Source organism: Sapajus apella, unplaced genomic scaffold, assembly GCF_009761245.1.
Source record: "Sapajus apella isolate SASKATOON/1434 unplaced genomic scaffold, GSC_monkey_1.0 scaffold6, whole genome shotgun sequence".
In the NCBI taxonomy this organism is placed as follows: domain Eukaryota; kingdom Metazoa; phylum Chordata; class Mammalia; order Primates; family Cebidae; genus Sapajus; species Sapajus apella.
Genome location: NW_022436946.1, coordinates 18800138 through 18818694, shown reverse-complemented (window position 1 = coordinate 18818694; position 18557 = coordinate 18800138). Strand labels below are relative to the sequence as shown.

The window sequence follows — 18557 nt, the reverse complement described above, 5'->3', positions numbered from 1 at the left end:
TCAGATATGAGAGAGAACTAAGGTTGCAATCCAAAAACATAACTAGTTTATAGCGGAATAATACTTCAATTTCTACATATGAGCTGGTTTATTTTGACCATCAGAATCTTACTCTCTCAAGGAAAGATACCTTATCCCAGCACTTTGGGAGGCTGAGGCAGGCGAATCACCAGGTCAAGAGTTTGAGACCAGCCTGGCCAACATGGCGAAATCCCGGCTCTACTAAAAATACAAAAAATTAGCTGGGTGTAGTGATGGCCGCCTATAATCCCAGCTACTTGTGAGGCCGAGGCAGGAGAATCGGCAGAGGTTGCAGTGGGCCAAGATCATGCTACTGCACTCTAGCCTGGGCAACAGAGTGAGACTCTGTTATAAAAAAAAAAAAAAAAAAAAGAATAATACTAGTTCTTCAAATTACTAAACCAGTTCAGTTCTCTTTCAATTGGTTACTCTAGAAAATTAAAACACAAAAAGGTTGTTGGCCTCTTTGCCAGGGCCAAGCCTCACGTTATCTGTAGTTGAAGACCTAACAAAACTTATATCATCTTAGGGACTAGCTATCCTTGGCTACAGGAATTCCAGTGTGGTTCCTACAGGAGGTGTTCTGTCTTTGTACCCTACTGATGGCAATATATTTAACTGTTGGCCAGGTTTGTGACACCATTTTGGAGATTCATCTTTAAGGCTTTTTAGTGCAACTGTATCTTTATACTGTCCCTAAACTGAAGACCAGAGTCTGGAACTACTGCTCTTCCTTCCTTGGCTGTTGCCTTCTCCACAGCTGGATTTGGTTATAATAATTTGTTGCATAACTTTGTTTAGAACAGAACATTTCTTTCACAGTAATTTCCGGTTTGGTCTCCAGCACTACTGTGGGATCTTCATCAGCCATTCATTACCTGGGAGAATGTTCCGTGAGACTCCTTGTAGTGATCTTGAACATTTAGCAATGGCCCCTGCCTAGTCTTACCCATTCCATGTCTCATGACTTGGTCCCCTTGGATCCCACCTTGCTCTTCACCCTCCCTGACCTACCCTGACAATCAGAAAATGGTAAACTTTTCGCTCTTGGACTTCCAGCCCAAATATCTTTAGAATTTAATTCACCAGGGAGTGGTCACTGGGGAATAAGCTGAATAGATAGGGAAATCACATCAAACATACTTCTCAACAGGTGGTAACTTTTCCATCACACATATATCCCTATTGGCAGGTACCTAAGATGTACAAAGTGGGTATGTGATGGACATGGAAAGGACGGTGTTCTTTGGCTTGCCTAGCTTTCTGGGGTCTGTGTGCACAATGATAGTACCTAGTGGGTATAGTGAAAGGGGAATATGCCAATGTATGTAATTTTTGCATTTTGTTATCTTGAGATACCAATTCCTTGTCTTCTGTCAATTTTTTCTTTTCCTACCACACTCACTGCTTATTTTATTAGTCTTGAAGTGCTTCTCAAAATTTGGAAAAGATTCTTTCTTAATTTTTGAAATCTCTAAAAGAAAAGGTTGTGTGGAAATTACTGACTGGTCTGATGCCTTTTTTAACTGTACTTTTAAAAAATGAAGCTAGTATTTATAGATACTGGCTGACTCTGAGTGCATTAGAAAAACTATACAATCCCTGTAGTTCGATACAGATGTTCCTCAGTTTATAATAGGGTTATATCCTGATAAACTCACATAAGCTGAAAATATCATAAGTTAAAATGCATTTACTACATTTATCAAACCTTATAGCCTAGCCTAGCCTACTTAAATGTTCTCAGAACACTTATATTAACCTGCAGTTGGGCAAAATAACCTAACGCAAGCCCATTTTATAGTAAAGTGTTGCATATCTATTGAATTTATTGAATATTGCACTGAAAGTGAAAAAAAAAACAATGGTTGTATTAGTACTCGAAGTACAGTTTCTACTGAATGCATGTTGCTTTCACACTTTGTAAAGCTGAAATATCGTATATGGAATCATCCTAAGTCAGGGATGATCTGTATTTTAAAGGAAACAAGGGGAAATTTCACAATTAAATGTTTAAGTTTGAAATGTGGACAAGGTTCCAATTGCATGTTATATATAAAATTATTTTACATAGCCATGTGTGTCATAGTTAGAAAGTCTTTGTTTACATTTCTTGCTCTATCTGGAGAGAAACATACATTTTAAAATTGGTTTAGGGCTACATGTGATTCTTGGGGGTCCCATGTTTAATGACTGTTCCATATTCAGCTATTGTTTTTTCCTATCAAACTCCCTTATATCTGTTATGATGTCCAGGGAACAGTTCCAAATCAAATAAGGTAAAAGGCTTGTGTCATTGAGCACCTTTCTTCCTTGTTCCATTTTGTAAAGGAGTGTCAATGTAAATCTCAGTGCCACTATTTCTTTCCCATTTCTTTCTTCCTTATTCCATTTCCTAATATATAGGAGTGTCAGTGTAATCACACTGCCAGTATTCGTTTCCAATTTCTTCACCCAGTTCTTGTAACCTTTAGTTGATGGAGCCCTTCCTCTGTTAGACAGCGGCATCTTTCAGATGTAGGGTGCAGGGAATACTCCTGGGTAGTTAGGCAGAGTAAGAGGCTGAGTTAGGTTAAGTAAGGTGTCCTATTGAGAATGACGTTGGGGATTAGAATGAGGGGAGAAAAGGGAGAAGGAAGAATGTTGATGGGAAAAGAGCCAGGGAAATCGATTAGTTCATAAGAAAGTGAAAGAAGTAGAAAGTACTAGGCACATAGGAGCAGGAGGAGCTGGGAAAATGTTTTAGGTCTTTCTTGTTTAAAGTTACAAGGCTATGGATGCATTTAAAATATTTTGAGAGTGTACAGTCTCTTCTACACTGTCAAGGGACAGTATTTAACTCTGAATGGTATCTGAGGTACAGTTATGTCTGAAATTCTGTCTATAGATAATTAACTGAGGCGAATGGTTCCATATTTTTGTATAAAAGCACAACACGTTCTAATATGATATAAGTATGTTGTAATACATAGGCCAGTGTGATGGGGCAAAATAAAGTTAGGATTTTTCTGAGAACTTTTTCCTGAATGATTTTCTACCCACTCTCCTGTTTCATTGTTAAGGTCCTGAGAATTTTTTTTTTTTTTTTTTTTTTGAGACAAAGTCTCACTCTTTTGCCAGGCCGGAGTGCAGTGGCATGATCTTGGCTCACTGCAACCTCCACCTCCTGGGTTGAAGCGATTCTCCTGCCTCAGCCTCCCGGGTAGCTGGGACTACAGGCGTGCGCCACCATGCCCAGCTAATTTTTGTATTTTTAGTAGAGATGGGGTTTCACCATGTTGGCCCGGATGGTCTCGATCTCTTGACTTCGTGATCTGCCCGCCTCAGCCTCTCAAAGTGCTAGAATTATGAGCCACTGCACCCTGCTTGGGTCCTGAGAATTTTTTATACCAGTGGCTCACTGGCATTAATTACTTAATGTTAGAAAGTATTGATTAGAAGGAAAAAGCTATTGTATTGAAAGAGGGAAACATATTAGATTAAGTGTATGTGGGAGATTTTGTTTTATTTTTGATGTGATGTATGAAATAAATGGTTAAGTTGGTAAATTCAGGAGAATACGTACCAAAGAGCAAAACATTACGAAAACAGATGATAGTAAGGAGGAGGAGGCTGTAGCTTGTTTACATTTGAGTGACCACAAGACTGTTCTGAGCCAAGAACACAGCTGGAGTTTGATGAAAGGGAGTTGAGTGCTCAGCTGAGACTGAGCATATAGGAATCGTTCTTGGATGCCTCATTTTTTGAGCCTCTTCTTTGTTTCATTATACTGAGAAAAGCCACATGCAAGTATAACAAACAGTTATGTGGCCAAACAGCATATGGTCTCTCCTGCTGGAGATGAGAAGGAGGACTTGAGAAGAAAGAATTGAGGTTGGCTAAGTAGACAAAGAATGAGCTTACATGGGAACGGACTGTGTTGTAAATAAAGGCATTGCAGTGTTCCAGCACTGTGTTTACTGTATTGAGCCTGCAACCTTGAGAACTTCTTGGGTGCCAGTGACCTGTTATTCTCTCTCTGGTTAGCATGACCTTAGTCAGTGTAAATGAACCAAATGTTTGTGGACCAAAGCCATGTTTCTTCCTCTGGTTTGTTTGATGCCAGCACCTCCTGGAATGACACGTTAGGACCAGGAAGCAACCTAGCATTTTCTCTTGGTGGCTTTTGTGACATGGCTTGTGTTATTAGGAGTCGTGTAATCCTCCCTCTGTGACTGCTTTCCTAGCCACTTGATGCCACCAAGGAGTATCCAGCACCTCTGAAAGTGTTAGGTTAGGTAAAAGGAGGCGTCAACAGTAGATTTAAAACATACAGCTCTAGCAGCTGTGTTTCTACTTACTACTTGCTGAAAGGTGTAATTTTGTAAATGTTAGTTAAAATACTAGGGCAGAGTGTTTGTTTTTTCTTTCTGTAGAGCCTGAACATTAAACCAGGCTGGAATGCTAAAAGCAAATTTATAAATACAGGAGTTAGGGAGATGGCTTGCCTAAAAAAATGTCATGGTCAGCATGGTGATAATTTGCATAAAATAAAATTAAGAATTGGGAAATATTATATATGGAAATAAAGAGCTGGTCTAGAAAACTTAGACCATCCATACCAGTATTTTACCCAATTATTTGGAATGTTAGCATTCTTTTTATAGGCTGGATTATTTGGATAATTTTTTTCTATGTATAAGTAGCATCTATGAATTATTTGTTATCTCCCTCTCTGAAATTAATTTACTATGACATATCACTTGATTTATTAATATTCATACAATATATTAAGAGCAGATATTTTAGAATGCCAGAGGTTCCCAAAGTAATTTTGACATTTGTTTTGGAAATATGATCATATGTATGATTATATCTTAAGAATGATTAATATTCTCAGAATTTTAGTATTTTAAAGTAAATAATGGAAGGTTGAAAATTATTATTCTGTTCTTCTTTTCAATATATTGTGTTCTCTGCTTATTCTGAATCTGTATCCAAGCTCTACCTCTTACTAGCTGTGTCTTTTGGTAAGTGACCTACTTTCTCTGTGGTTTAGTTTTCTTATCTGCAGATAATAGTGTTATTGTGATTATTAAATGAATTCAGAAAAGTTCTTAGAACAGTCCTTACATAGTAAATGCTTTTTATTTTCTATTACTGTCATATAGATGATAGAAGGCATCATTTTTTTTTCATATTGGGCCACAATAATAAAGCACTGTTGACTTTTCTATTTTTCATCACTTCTTACTTTTCCTTCTCTAAACTAACTGACAAGCATTAGGCAGGGTGTGAGGGCCTCAACAAGGCAGGAAATAGGCATATTTGACCAGGGGACCAAAGCAGAGCCCAGCCACCTAGACTGACCCAGAACAGCCGGAGAAGACCCTGGGTGCTGGACAGGATCTAAAATCACTGTGCTCATCTGGAGCCAGTTGGCTGGTGTGGTAAAGCTCCTCACCTCTTTCCCTCCCTGCCAAGAACGGGCTGGGGTGGAACTGAGTCTCTTCCTGACTCAGAGGAGCTGAGGGAAGGCTGTAGCTGGTGAGGAGGCAACCAAGTGTTCTGTATCAGGAAGATGGTGGAAATAGCGCAAATAACAGCAAAAAATGGAGTTAGGCAAAGAGGTGAAGGAGTCATGAAGAGCTTTAAGATTTGCTGTGGATAAGCCCCATGCCAATATATAATGTTTTCATAACTTTGAATTGCCAATATGTACATTTTCATTGGGGCTATGGTTATTAAAAGTGATTTCAATTTCTTAACCAATAAAACATTAAACAAATGTAACCTTTTGCCACTTAAAAAATAAGTGTAAAAGATTACTATTCTTTAACCAGCTGATGCCCAAAATGAAAAGCGAATTTGGCTCTTAAATCCCATTCTTAATTTTGGTGTCAAGTCAATATCATAGGATTTTTTTTTTTTTTTTTTGAGATGGAGTCTTGCTCTGTCACCCAAGCTGGAGTGCAGTGGTACAATCTCGGCACACTGAAACCTCCACCTCCTAGTTCAAGCAATTTTCCTGCCCCAGCCTGCCGAGTAGCTGGGACTACAGGAGCCGCCCCCACCCCCAGCTAATTTTTGTATTTTTAGTAGATACAGGGTTTCACCATATTGATCAGGCTGGTCTCGAACTCCTGACCTTGTGATCTGCCTGCCTTGGCCTCCCAAAGTGCTGGGATTAAAGGTGTGAGCCACCACGTCTGGCCAGGAAATATATATTTCTTTTATACCTACTTGCATGTCAGTAGTAAACTATTGGAAAACATAGCAGAGATCCAGGAATGCCAAGATTACTATCAGTAGGACAAATAATTTCTTATATGAAGCCTGTTCAAGTAAATCTTGTATGAAATCCATTCATATTTTCCTCATGGAAGTTGTGATTGTTATAACAAGTAACAATAAGAAGTTATCTTCTATTACAAAAAAGTTTCAACCCTCTTAATATTTAATTTCTATTATTTAGACAAAAAGTTTGTCATAAAAATTAAAGATGAATAAATGTATCTTTTTTTTTTTTTTTTTATAATAGAGACAGGGTTTTACCATGTTGGCCGGGATGGTCTCAATCTCCTGACCTCGTGATCCACCCGCCTCGGATTAAATGATTTTCACTTTGAGAATTTGAACTTACATATTTTGTGACTGTCCGTCTACTTCCTGTATTAAAAATAGGGTCAGAGGCGTAGTAATAGAAGTCTGAGTGAGCCTTTTCTGGCACATATTAAATTATGCACATCATTTAGCTAAATGTAAATGATATGGTGAGTGCTTCCTGAGTAAATAATTTCCGTTACATGTCAGATTGAGCCATCAGATGATTCTAAAAATACTCATCATGTGTTCAGTGGCATTTTCTCTGGAGTGGACTGTTTGAGTGCCAAGTTACAACCGAGAATGAAATTGCTGGTTCACAGTACATTGTATCAAAGCTTATCAAGTGTTTTTGAACTTCACTGATAATTTTTTCTAAACTGTGATTGAAACTAGGCTAAAGATAAGTTAAAACTTCAGTTATTTTTAATGATTAATTAAGATAGCCTTGAAAACTTCTTTCTGTTTGACGTTTCTTACCACTGATTTATTGTTTCAAAGTCTGATATTCCATACTTAACCTCCTGTTTTCTCTTCTAATACTATGTTTCTTAATTGCCATGTCACATATTGGGTACAATTATAAATATGAAGCCCTTAAAAATATACCTTGTCCCTGTTACGTTCAAGGCAAAAATAACCTTCAAAGTACTAGACCATCACCAATCATATTCAAAAATTCCAGGGTTGCAACACCAGTAGTGTGATTTGTTAAAGATACCTTACATATTATTCTTCTACATTTGAAATAATCCCAACTCTTAGCCTTTATAGGTCAAATTTAACAATTTTCATGATAGCCTTTGAACCCTCCTAACATTGTGTACCTCCATTGATGTTTAAGTGATAGTGCCTTTGGTCTGGCTGTGATGAAGGGCCTGGCCTATGATGAAGGGAAGCAGCAAATAATAGTACTCAGGGAGCAACCACGTTCTATAGAAAAGAAAAAAATATGCTTTGTTTTTGCATAGGAAAAACTAAACACACAAAACTATGGCTGTAGCAGTTTGTAGTGATTTAATTTTTTTGTTTTTATCAATTTTTTTCCATTAACTAATTTTCTAAATAAGTTTTTGTCAATGAAAAGAGAAAATATGTATTCTAGTTACCTTCATCTTATGGACTGTATTTTGGGACTCTGAGGCCAGGTTGCAGGGCCATTGTATAGTATAGCAGAGGCAGAGATATTCTTTCCTGTATTGGGAAACTACAGAGGTACCAAGAACATCCCACTGTAATTTTTCAACAACCAGCTGTTTCTGCTAAGAAAATACACTGAAAATAAAGAGGAGCAGGTAGAAAGAACTTGGAAGATCCACTCACCTCCCTACTCCAATTCAAGTAATCTTTGTCTTTCAGATGATTGTAACATAAGGAATTTAAAAATTGCATCTGTCTTATTAGAACATTTTCCCACTATAGAATGTTAAGATCTACCTTATTTTTTAGATTTATTTTATTTTATTTTTTCCTACCTTTAACAAAATTCATCCATTTGTCCATTATTGTTGGGGATGGTTAGTCTTTCCTTGCTGTCTCAAGTTTTAACTCAGTATACTTATTATTTTCGGAGCTTAAAATATGTTAAGTTCGGAAAAACTGCCAAATTTAAACCTAACGCTTTTTATTGATGGTTTTAAAATACAACTCATTCTAAAGGCAGGGAAACTTGAAAAACAACTTTACAACAATTTTGTTGTTGTATATCCATTTTCAAGTGCCTGTAGGCAGTGGTATACTTTATACCAAAATGTAATAACCAGGTTCTAAGAAAATGATGTAATTATGAATTGGCTGCCTGGCTGAAATGATTGATTGATTTATTTGTTTTTTCATTTCAAGGGAGTGAAAAAAATAGATCCTGATTTATATGAAAAGTTTATCAGTCACAGATTTGGAGAAGAAATATTATATCGTATAGATCTTTGCTCCATGGAGAAGAAAAAACAAAGTAATGGTTATTATCACTGTGAATCTTCCATTGTGATTGGTGAGTGTCATTTAGAAAATTATTTATTATATTTATTTTTAATTTCCTTGGCATCACTTTTATCTTGGCAAATATTTAACTTAGTTGTATATGTTTTTCTCAATGATATACTTTCCTAAATGCTATGTATTGACAATGATACATTGGAAATTTTCTAGAGCAATTTTAGTATTTGTGTTGATCAGTTAAGATTTTACTACCTAATATTTTTATACTCTGGCTTTAAATATAATGAAGTCTGGAAATGTTGATTTAGAAATCATTTCAATTTAATTTTATTTCATAAACATGAAGAAACATTTTCTCCAGGGAAGGTCTCCATGACCTTCCACACCAGGCATTTTTGTATTTGCTGCTTGTAATTAGGAAAAAAGGACCTTGGCCAGAAAATTTCACCTTGAGAAGAGAAAATGTAAGTGGCCTGCAAAAATTGAAAACTTCAATTTCTTCCCTAATAAAGATGTTTTGAGGGGAAGCAAAGATTCATACATAAATGCATCTGTCAGATGGCATGAGATGACACAGCCTCATATAAAACTGTTTCCAGGTGGAAAGTGTGTATACTTACAGAGATCTTTCATCCAGAATAGAACCATTCACTACTTTTTGCAATGTGAATGCATTTCAAAGGAGCCAGCTCTGTTGTGATTCAGATTTATTATTTCAAACCAGACACTATTCTTTTAAAATTGTGAACCTTCAAAACAACTTGATTTGTATACTTTTAAAATAACATGAAAATACTCAAAGAAGACAAATACAGGCATGCCTTGTGTTATTGTGTTTTGCTTTATTGCGCTCACAGGTAATTGCCTTAAAAAACACAGTTTATTTATTTATTTTTAACAGATTGAAGGTTTGTAGCAACCATGTATCAATTGTCTTTCCGGGCTGTTTTTCCAACAGGATGTGCTCCTTTTGTGTCAATTACATTTTGGTAATTCTCACAACATTTTAGACTTCATTATTATTTTATCTGTTATGGTGATCAGTGATCTTTGATATTGTTATTGTTTTGGGGGACTGCCATATGAATTGTATTCATATAAGATATCAAACCAAATAGATAAATGTGTGTGTTCTGACTGCTTCACCGAACAGCCATTCCCCTGTGAAGAGTCGTACATCTCTCAACTGAAGTCAAAAGGTAGATATGAGACATTGGAAGGACATGCAAGAAAAAAAAAAAAAAAGCCAGAAATGATTAAGTTTAGTGAGGAAGGCATGTTGAAAGCTAAGATAGTCCAACAGCTAGGCTTCTTGTACCAGTTAGCCACGTTGTGAATGCCAAGGAAAAGTTCTTAATGGAAATTAAAAGTGCTGCTCCAGAGAAAACACAAATCTTAAGAAAGTGAAATAGCCTTATTGCTGATATGGAAAAAGTTTTAGTGGTCTAGATAGAAGATCAAACCAACCACAACATTCCCTTAAGCCAGAGCCTAATCCAGTGCAGGGCCCGAACTCTCTTCAGTTCTGTGAAAGGTGAGAAAGGTAAGCAAGGTGCAGAAGAAAAACTGGAAACCAGCAGAGGCTGGTTCATGAGATTTAAGGTAATAAACTTTCTCTATAACATAAAAGTGCATGGTGATGGAGCAAGTGCTGTTGTAGAAGCTGCAGCCAGTTATCCAGAAGATCTAGCTAATACCGTTTTTGAAGGTGGCTCCTCGAAACAACAGATTTTCAATGTAGACAAAACACCCTTTATTGGAAGAAGATGCCTTCTAGGACTTTCATAGCTGCAGAAGAGAAGTCAGTGCCTGATTTCAAAGTATCAAAGAACAGGCTGACTCTTGTGAGGGGCTAATGCAGCTCGTGACTTTTAAGTTGAAGCCAGTGCTCACTGTCCGTTTAAAAAACCGTAGGGACCTTTAGAATTGTGCTAAATTCACTCTGCCTGTGCTTTATAAATGAAACAGCAAAGCCTGGATGACAGCACATCTGTTTATAGTGTGGTTTACTGAATATTTTAACTACTGCTCAGGAAAAAAAAGGATTCCTTTCAAATGATTACTGCTCAATGACACTGCACCTGGTCTCCCAAGAACTCTGATGGAAGTGTACAAGGAGCTCAGTGTTATTCTCATGCCTACTAACACAACGACCATTCTGCAGCCCATGGATCAAGGAGTAATTTAGACTTTCAAGCCTTATTATTTAAGAAATATTTTTGTAAAGCTATAGCTGCCATGAATAGTGCTTCTTATGATAGATCTGAGCAAAGCAAATTAAAAAACTTCTGGAAAGGTTTCACCATTCTAGATGTCATTAAGAACACTTACAGTTCCGAGGAGGAAGTTAAAATAGCAACATTAGCAGGAGTTTGGAAGAAGTTGATTCCAACCCTCATGGATGACTTTGGGAGGTTCAAGACTTCATTGGAGGAAGTAACTGCAGATGTGATAGAAACAGCAAGAGAACTGGAATAAGGAGTGAAGCCTGAAGATGGAATTGAATTGCTGTAATCTCATGATAAAATTTTAGTGGATGATGAGTTGCTTCTTATAAATGAACAAAACAAGTGGTTTCTTGAGATGGAATCTACTCTTGGTAAAGGTCCTTAAACACTGTTGAAATGACAACAAAGAATTTAGAATATTACATTAACTTAGTTGCTAAAACAGTGGCTTTAAAGGGTTTGAGAGAATCAACTCCAATTTTGAAGAAGTTTTACTGTGGGTAAAATGTTATCAAACAGCATCCCATGCTACAGAGAAATCTTTCATGAAAGGAAGAGTCAATTGATGCAGCAAACTTCATTATTGTCTTATTTTAAGAAATTGTCACAGCCATCCAACCTCCAGCAAGTACTACCCTGATCAGTCAGCAGCCATCAACATCAGCAGAGAAGACCCTCCACCAGCCAGAAGATTACAACTTGTTTAATTCTCAGATGATTGTTAGCATTTTTGGCAATAAGGTGTATTTAAATTAAAATGTGTACATTTTTTAGATATAATATTGCACACTTAATAGACTACAGTATAATGAAACATAATTTTATATGTACTAGGAAACTAGATGATTCATGTGACTTGCATTATTGCCGTGTTTGCTTTATTGCAGTAGTCTGGAACTAACCCATAATATCTCTGAGGTATGGCTGTATATGTAGCTAAATATTGCAAGGTCTTTAACCAAGGTACTTTATCTCCACATCAGCTTAAAGAACACCTATGGATGTATATATCCTGAAAGAATTTTAATACTGACATTTATTAAAGCATTTAAAAATGTTCAAGAGACACAATTTTACTTCCAAATTTTCATTATAGATTTTCAGAGGTCCTCATTTTACCTTTCAAATACTTCAGCTATTTTAAACAGAAGATATTCAGTATGTCGTATGAATTTTATATTCTGAAACATCTCAAGTCTATTTTAAGGAGAATTTTTGTATTTTCAGAATCTGTAAGAGAGCTGTCTTCCATCCAAGTTTTGATGAGGACCAAACATTTCTGTTTAGGTTCATTGTAAATGAAAAATATAGATACTTCTGGTGTAGGACAGATTTTGGCCAGCTTCCCCTATCTTCTCTGCAGTTTATGGCCAACTTGTAAGAGATGCAATGCCTCATTACCTCTCTCACTCCTATTTTTAAAAATTAGGAATACATTGATATTAGTGAAAATATTGCAGGGCTGGCATTATAAAACTTATATTCATAGATTACCTAAATTGCCACTGAGCAGTTCTGTTCAGCCTACCACCCCCCATTACTATGTTCAAGCCACTGAGATTTTGCTTTCATTGCTCTTCTAACTTACAGTCTTTAAATTTCCCCTTATTTGAGGTAGTTTCTCCAGATCTTTCCATCAAGCTTCTTTATTGCTGTTATTTTTTCTAATTCAGAACAATTTTGCCTTTTTCAAACGCTGCCAATCTTGAATCCCCATGCCAGTCATGTCACATTATTTTGAAAAATTCTTTGTGCCTGTTAACAAATGCTTTTGTGGGTCACATTTGGTGATGGTAATATGAACTTTCAAATCATATCTGGATCTAAAGTGATACTTTATTGGTATAATTAATGAAGTTTAATGTACACAAGAGTTCTTTTATTTGCTTATAGATAATTATTAATTTTCTGAATCTCACCTATATTTTATAACAGAATATTTATCAGGATTTGGGACACTTTGTTTTATTTCTTAATCAGATTTAATTGGCTTACCTTGGTTTGGCTTCTCTTTGATTTGATCCTAACTCAAATTTAATGTCAGTTTATTGAGCCTTGAGCCAACATTTTATTGTATGCATTAATACAGTGAGACAGATTTCAGAACTTAATATGTTTTGTATTCAGAGTTCTGGGGTAGAAGTTGGGCCTCAGGGTTGTATAAAACTTTGTATGTAGGTACATGTGTGAATTTTTCTGGAGAGAGAATTTAGATTTCATTAGATTTGCATATTTCCTACCTTTGTTTGTTAATGGTACATTCTTGGACAGTGCTAGATTACAAGTCACTGATTTTCTCTTCAACCATCTCTATTCAACCACTTAAGACATCTTTAAAAAAAAAAACAACAATGACTACATGCTATATTTGCAAGGTTTCCAGTTGATTGACTTTCTTTTTTTTTCCTTTCTTTTTGTTTTTTTGAGACAGAGTGTCACCCTGTCACGCAGGTTGGAGTGCAGTGGCTCAATTTTGGCTCACTGCAACCTTTGCCTCTCGGTTCAAGTGATTCTCCTTCCTCGGCCTCCTGAGTAGCTGGGCGTGCACCACCACCCCCAGCTAATTTTTTTATATTTTTAGTAGAGACAGAGTTTCGACATGTTGGCTAGGCTGGTCAACTCCTGACCTCAGGTGATCCACCTACCTCAGCCTCCCAAAGTGCTGGGATTGCAGGCATGAACCACTGTGTCTGGCCTCCAGTTAGCTGATACACTTTCATATTTTCCTGTTCTGTTCTTTGCTTCATGGATATTATTTCTTCTTTCATGTCTTTGAGGATTTCAGTATAGTTCTTTTTTAAAGTTCTTTTCATATTTAAAAAAAAAAAAAAAGACCCTGTGATTTCTCCGGATTGAATTCTTGTATTTGGTCTTATGTGGCTCTCAATTTCCTCTAGTGCTTTTTGAGTTTTTTTTTTTGGCACTAGTCTTACTGTGCCTGTTTCCCCCTTAGAAGCCCATGTGGGTTTTATGGTTGTCACAGCCCTGCTCCCACAAGGTACATTGCTTTGAACTGAGTTAGTAACTGGCAACCACAAATCATCCTCATCCGTAAGGAGTTGGGATTCCTTCTTCTGGATTCTGTTACCAGTTTGTGAGTTGGTAAAAGATATTAGCCTTTTGTTTGCCATATTGGCTTCAAATATTTTCCAAGTATTATATTGTTTTCAATTTTCGACAATAAATTTTTTATATTGTGTTGTTTTATCAAATTATAGAAAAAACTTTCTCCTGTGATTTTTTTCATAACCATTATGATTAGCATTATCTCCAAACCAAAGATTTGATGTATATTCATTCATATTTTCTTCTAGTTTTTTTTGTTGTTTTGGTTTTTGCATTTAGGCTTTTAATTTACCTGGTATGATCATTAATCTAAGTTATCATACACGCAGAAGAAACCCAGAAATCCAGTTCTATTTTTATGCATTTTAAATTTCAACCATTAATTTATTCACTTTTAGTGCACATGAACTAGGGGTTTAGTTTTAGGAATTTTTTTCTAGGATTTTTTTTTTACACCCCGTCAGTCTTTTACTGTGTGTATCAGAGATAACAAATTAGCAGCCCTACATGTACTTGATTGGAACAGGAGATTTTGTTTGTTTGTTTTTTTTTTAATAATTTGAATTACTTGCCAATATTAGAACGATTTTATTATTGAATCTGGATTTCTGCCTTCTTCTGGACAATCAGAAGAGCTGCCCACGTTGCCACATTGGTCTCACATTCTTATACGGCACTGCAGTTTCCTGGATGGAGTAGTAGGCATTTTGACCTTAGCTATCTTTTATCATCCTGCTTACCCTGTGTTCTTGTACCAATCTGTTTACCTTTACCCTGCCTACTTGGCTCCTGACGGCATCTGAGTTTGTACCTCCTCCAGCTGTTGCCTGCTTTATATTTCTATGGTGAACATTTTCCTCTTAATCTCCTGCCATTATATACCTTTATGTGGAGCATTAGGAGAATTTGGTAGGATATGGTGGCAACATTCATATTTTCAGATATAAGAAAAGCTACATTGTAGCTGTTCTATGCTCAAAGCTTTGGGTAACATTATTCCTACTTGTCACTGGGCTGTAACTGTGCAAACCACACTGCACTAACCGGCTAAAATTCAAATAATTAACAAAAAGTGAAAACCCTACTTCTTTTTGGTGAAAACCAAGAATAAAATATGGTTGAGATATTTTAGGATTATGAAAGCTGTTCTCTGTGAGCTACTTACTCGAGTTGGGTGAATTAATTTTTCTCAGGCAGCTATGTTCCATTTATATTTCCCTTGGGAATCTAATTGACTAAATGACACCTTTTGTGAGATTGATAAGCAATTTAGTGCTTGCAAGGACTAGTTTACTTTCAGCTGTCATACATAGCTTACAGGAGGCATTGGGGAATTTGGAAAAGTCTAGAAGTTTTTTGTTTTTTTTTTTTTGCAGGCCAGTGTATTTCTTTATAGCTTCTGCAAGCAGAGGTAGAAACAGATTATTTTCTGGGAGCTCTGTTTCTTTGTTTAATAATTACTATTCAACATTAATGAATGTTATTGAACATGTGTGATATGCCTACTTCTCTCTTGGCTATCATGTGATACAGAGGAGTATAAGACATATCCCTTAAGAGTGATACAGAATCACTGGACAGCAAATACCACGTCTGAGAAATGGAATACATGAATAGGGCTTCTCTATAACAATAATGGGATTTGATAGGACACAGTGGAAGTTTATAATTTTACCTTTTAGGGGAGAAGGGAGATCGGGGAGTAGCAGAATTCAGCTGAATGGGATAAGATTGAGGAGCAGAGACATGGTTAGTAGAGAAAAGAGACTTTTTGGAGCAATTGACTTCATTGCTTTATTGCAAAGACCACGGTTACTTTTGTACCAACCTGATACAATGAAAGAGAAGCAATGGTTTGGGAGGCAGGGTGGAGGCATTCATAGTGATAGACAACACTTCAATTGAACCTACAGTTGAGTTAGCTGAGGAAGCTGCAGAGTGAGGGGTTGCTAGCTTTAGGTATGAGGAGTTGCTAGCTTTATGTATGAGGAGTTGGTGAGAGGATGGACATTGTTACATACGCTGAGGTGGTGTAATAAAGAGACAGAGTAGATATATGTGAGATAAAAAGAGAATGATGTTATGCTGGCTTCAGTAGTACATATACTAAAATGGATGATGTTTAATACACAACATAACACAGGACTGAATCCTAAAGATAGGACCTTTCATTAATTTCAGACTGTAGCGCAAGAGGCCAGGAAGAGAATAGAGCTGGGCCAAGCATAAACTAAATAGAAGAAGCAGAGATCTCCACAGACATTTTGATCCATCAAGAAAGAGTTCTAGAAAAGTTAGTGCCATATAGCTGTAGCTTAGTCAGATCATATCCAATGCTAAATAGGCCAGAACAATGGGATGCTGTGCTCAGACTTTATGGGCTTAAACACTAAGGATAATTCTGAGTGAGTAGAGTCAATGAATTTATTCCATTCAGATGTCTTTGCTTTTTGAGAATCACCCTTAAGACACCCAGGCAGCCTACATCAGTTTTAAAAGGCTTGCTAGTCTTAAAAGACTTGCCATGGTTCACCCAAGGATTTCTAGTAGTGACATGAGGGTGGTAGTTCAGTCAAAAAGAAAAGACTTTTTGCATTGTTTCTGAGGTTGGAGTCCCTTTTGACTGAGGAGACCCTCATCTCTGACTCTGATGTCCTTATCTTCATTGCCCCTTTACCCTTAGGGACCAAGGCAGAGATGAGTTGCCCACGTTTGGATGTTGCCCAGTTTTAGTATGTAGGCATGGGGATCTCCTTTATGGAGGATGGTAACCACTGTTGGATGCTGCAGGAAGGCATAGGAGGAGAAGGAAATTAATTTTTTCATTGAGTGAAAGGCATAGCTAGGAAAGAAAGTTTTTGAGCTTTCTAGAATCCTTAAACCTGGACCTTTGTCTAATAAGTAATAAAATGTGAAAATGTTTGATTTGAAAATATGTGTATTGCTTAAATGCTACATGCTCACTTAGTGCAGAGGAGTATTAGTGATAGATAACGGCATGAATGTCTTCCTTTTTTTAAAATTTGCTTTTTGCGGTAGGAAAATATGTCTCATTGTGCTTATCCTATACATCATTTAGTATTCTAGTCGTTTATAAAACTGTACTTTTGTTGGGTTTTACTTTTTTATTTTTATTTTTTGTAGAGACAGGGTTTCCTTATGTCCAGGCTGGCCTTAAACTCCTGAGCTCAAATGATCCTCTTGCCTCAGCCTCCCAAAGTGCTGGGATTACAAATGTGAGCCACTGTGCCTGGCCTGGGTTTTAAATTCTTTTAAAATATACTTTATTTAGATTCACCAGTTATTAGAATTTGGTCCATGGATTCCTGGTGGTCCTTAAGATACTTTTAGGGGGTCAGCGAGGACAAAACTATTTTTATAATAATAATAAGACATTATTTGCCTTTTCCACTGGGCTAACATTTACATGCAAAAGCAATGGTGAGTAACACTGTATGGCCAGTATAAATCAAGGCAGTTGCAACCAAAAAAATTTTTTTAAAGGCAGTTTCACATAAGAATGTTCACGCTGAATAGTAAAAATTATTAATTGTATTTAATCTCAACTGAGTATATATCTTTTTAATATTCTGTGTAACAAAAATGGGAGGTATGCATGAGGCACTTTTGCTGCCTATTAAAGTAAGTCAACCAAAGAAAAGCATTTGCATGACTGTTTAAGCTGTGAGCTAAAGTGGCCACTTTCTTCCACAGAACACCATTTTTTCTTGAAGAATGATTGAAGGACAGACTATCATTTTCATTCTTGGTGTGGACAAACATTTTCTTGCATATAAACAAGTAAACTTGTCACATAGAATACAACTGACATTATTTACTGCTAATCATAAAATCCAAGCTTTCAAGCAAAAATAGAACATTTGGAAAACTCATATATATTATCAGTTGCTTGACAGAGCACACAGTAGGATAATGAACTTCATTTTCCCAGGTTTTTTTTTTTTTTTTTTTTTTTTTTTTTTTTGAGATGGAGTCTTGTTCCGTTGCCCAGGCTGGAGTGTAGTGGCACGATCTTGGCTCACTGCAACCTCTGCCTCCTGGGTTCTCCTGCCTCAGTCTCTGGAGTAGCTGGGATTATAGGTGCCCACCACAACACCCAGCTAATTTAGAGACAGGGTTTCACCATGTTGGCTAGGCTGTTCTTAAATTCCTGACTTCAAGTCATCCACCCGCCTTGGCCTCCAAAGTGCTGGGATTACAGGCATGAGCCACGGGGCCTAGCCTCCCAGTTTGTTTTTATCTGTTACATTCTCTGTGAGGTAAACCTTGTATGCAAACCTGCACATGCTTAAAAGTATACAACCAGATGAGTTTTTACCTATATCTATATGGCTTTGAAAGCATTATTGCCTTCAAGATGCTGAACTTTCCATTACCCCCAAAGTTTCCTTATGTCCCTTGCCAATCAATGCTTAAATACTTTTTTAAGAGGATGGGGGTGATATTAAGTAATGTGTTTTTAATGTTGCTGGAAAGGACATGATTTCTTTTTTATGGCTGTGTAGTATTCCATGGTATATATGTACCCCATTTTCTTAATCCAGTTCACTATTGATGTGTACCTAAGTTGATTCCATGTCTTTGCTGTTATGAATAGCAAGCATAGTGATGAAAATAAGAGTGCATGTGTCTTTTAGGTATAACAATTTATTTTCCTTTGGGTATATACCCAGTAATGGGATTTCTGGGTTGAATGGTAAC

The 18557-nt window shown here is 36.6% G+C and overlaps 1 protein-coding gene across 3 annotated transcripts in view; it reads left to right on the top strand.

Moving 5' to 3' along the window:
• The window catches only part of AKAP7 (A-kinase anchoring protein 7), a 143037-nt gene that overhangs the window by 76596 nt on the left and 47884 nt on the right, over positions 1-18557 (top strand). For all 3 annotated transcript variants that reach the window (XM_032274768.1, XM_032274769.1, XM_032274770.1), the window contains exon 7: positions 8446-8593. In XM_032274768.1, the coding sequence (XP_032130659.1) occupies positions 8446-8593 (148 nt within the window). The remainder of the gene's footprint in view (positions 1-8445; positions 8594-18557) is intronic.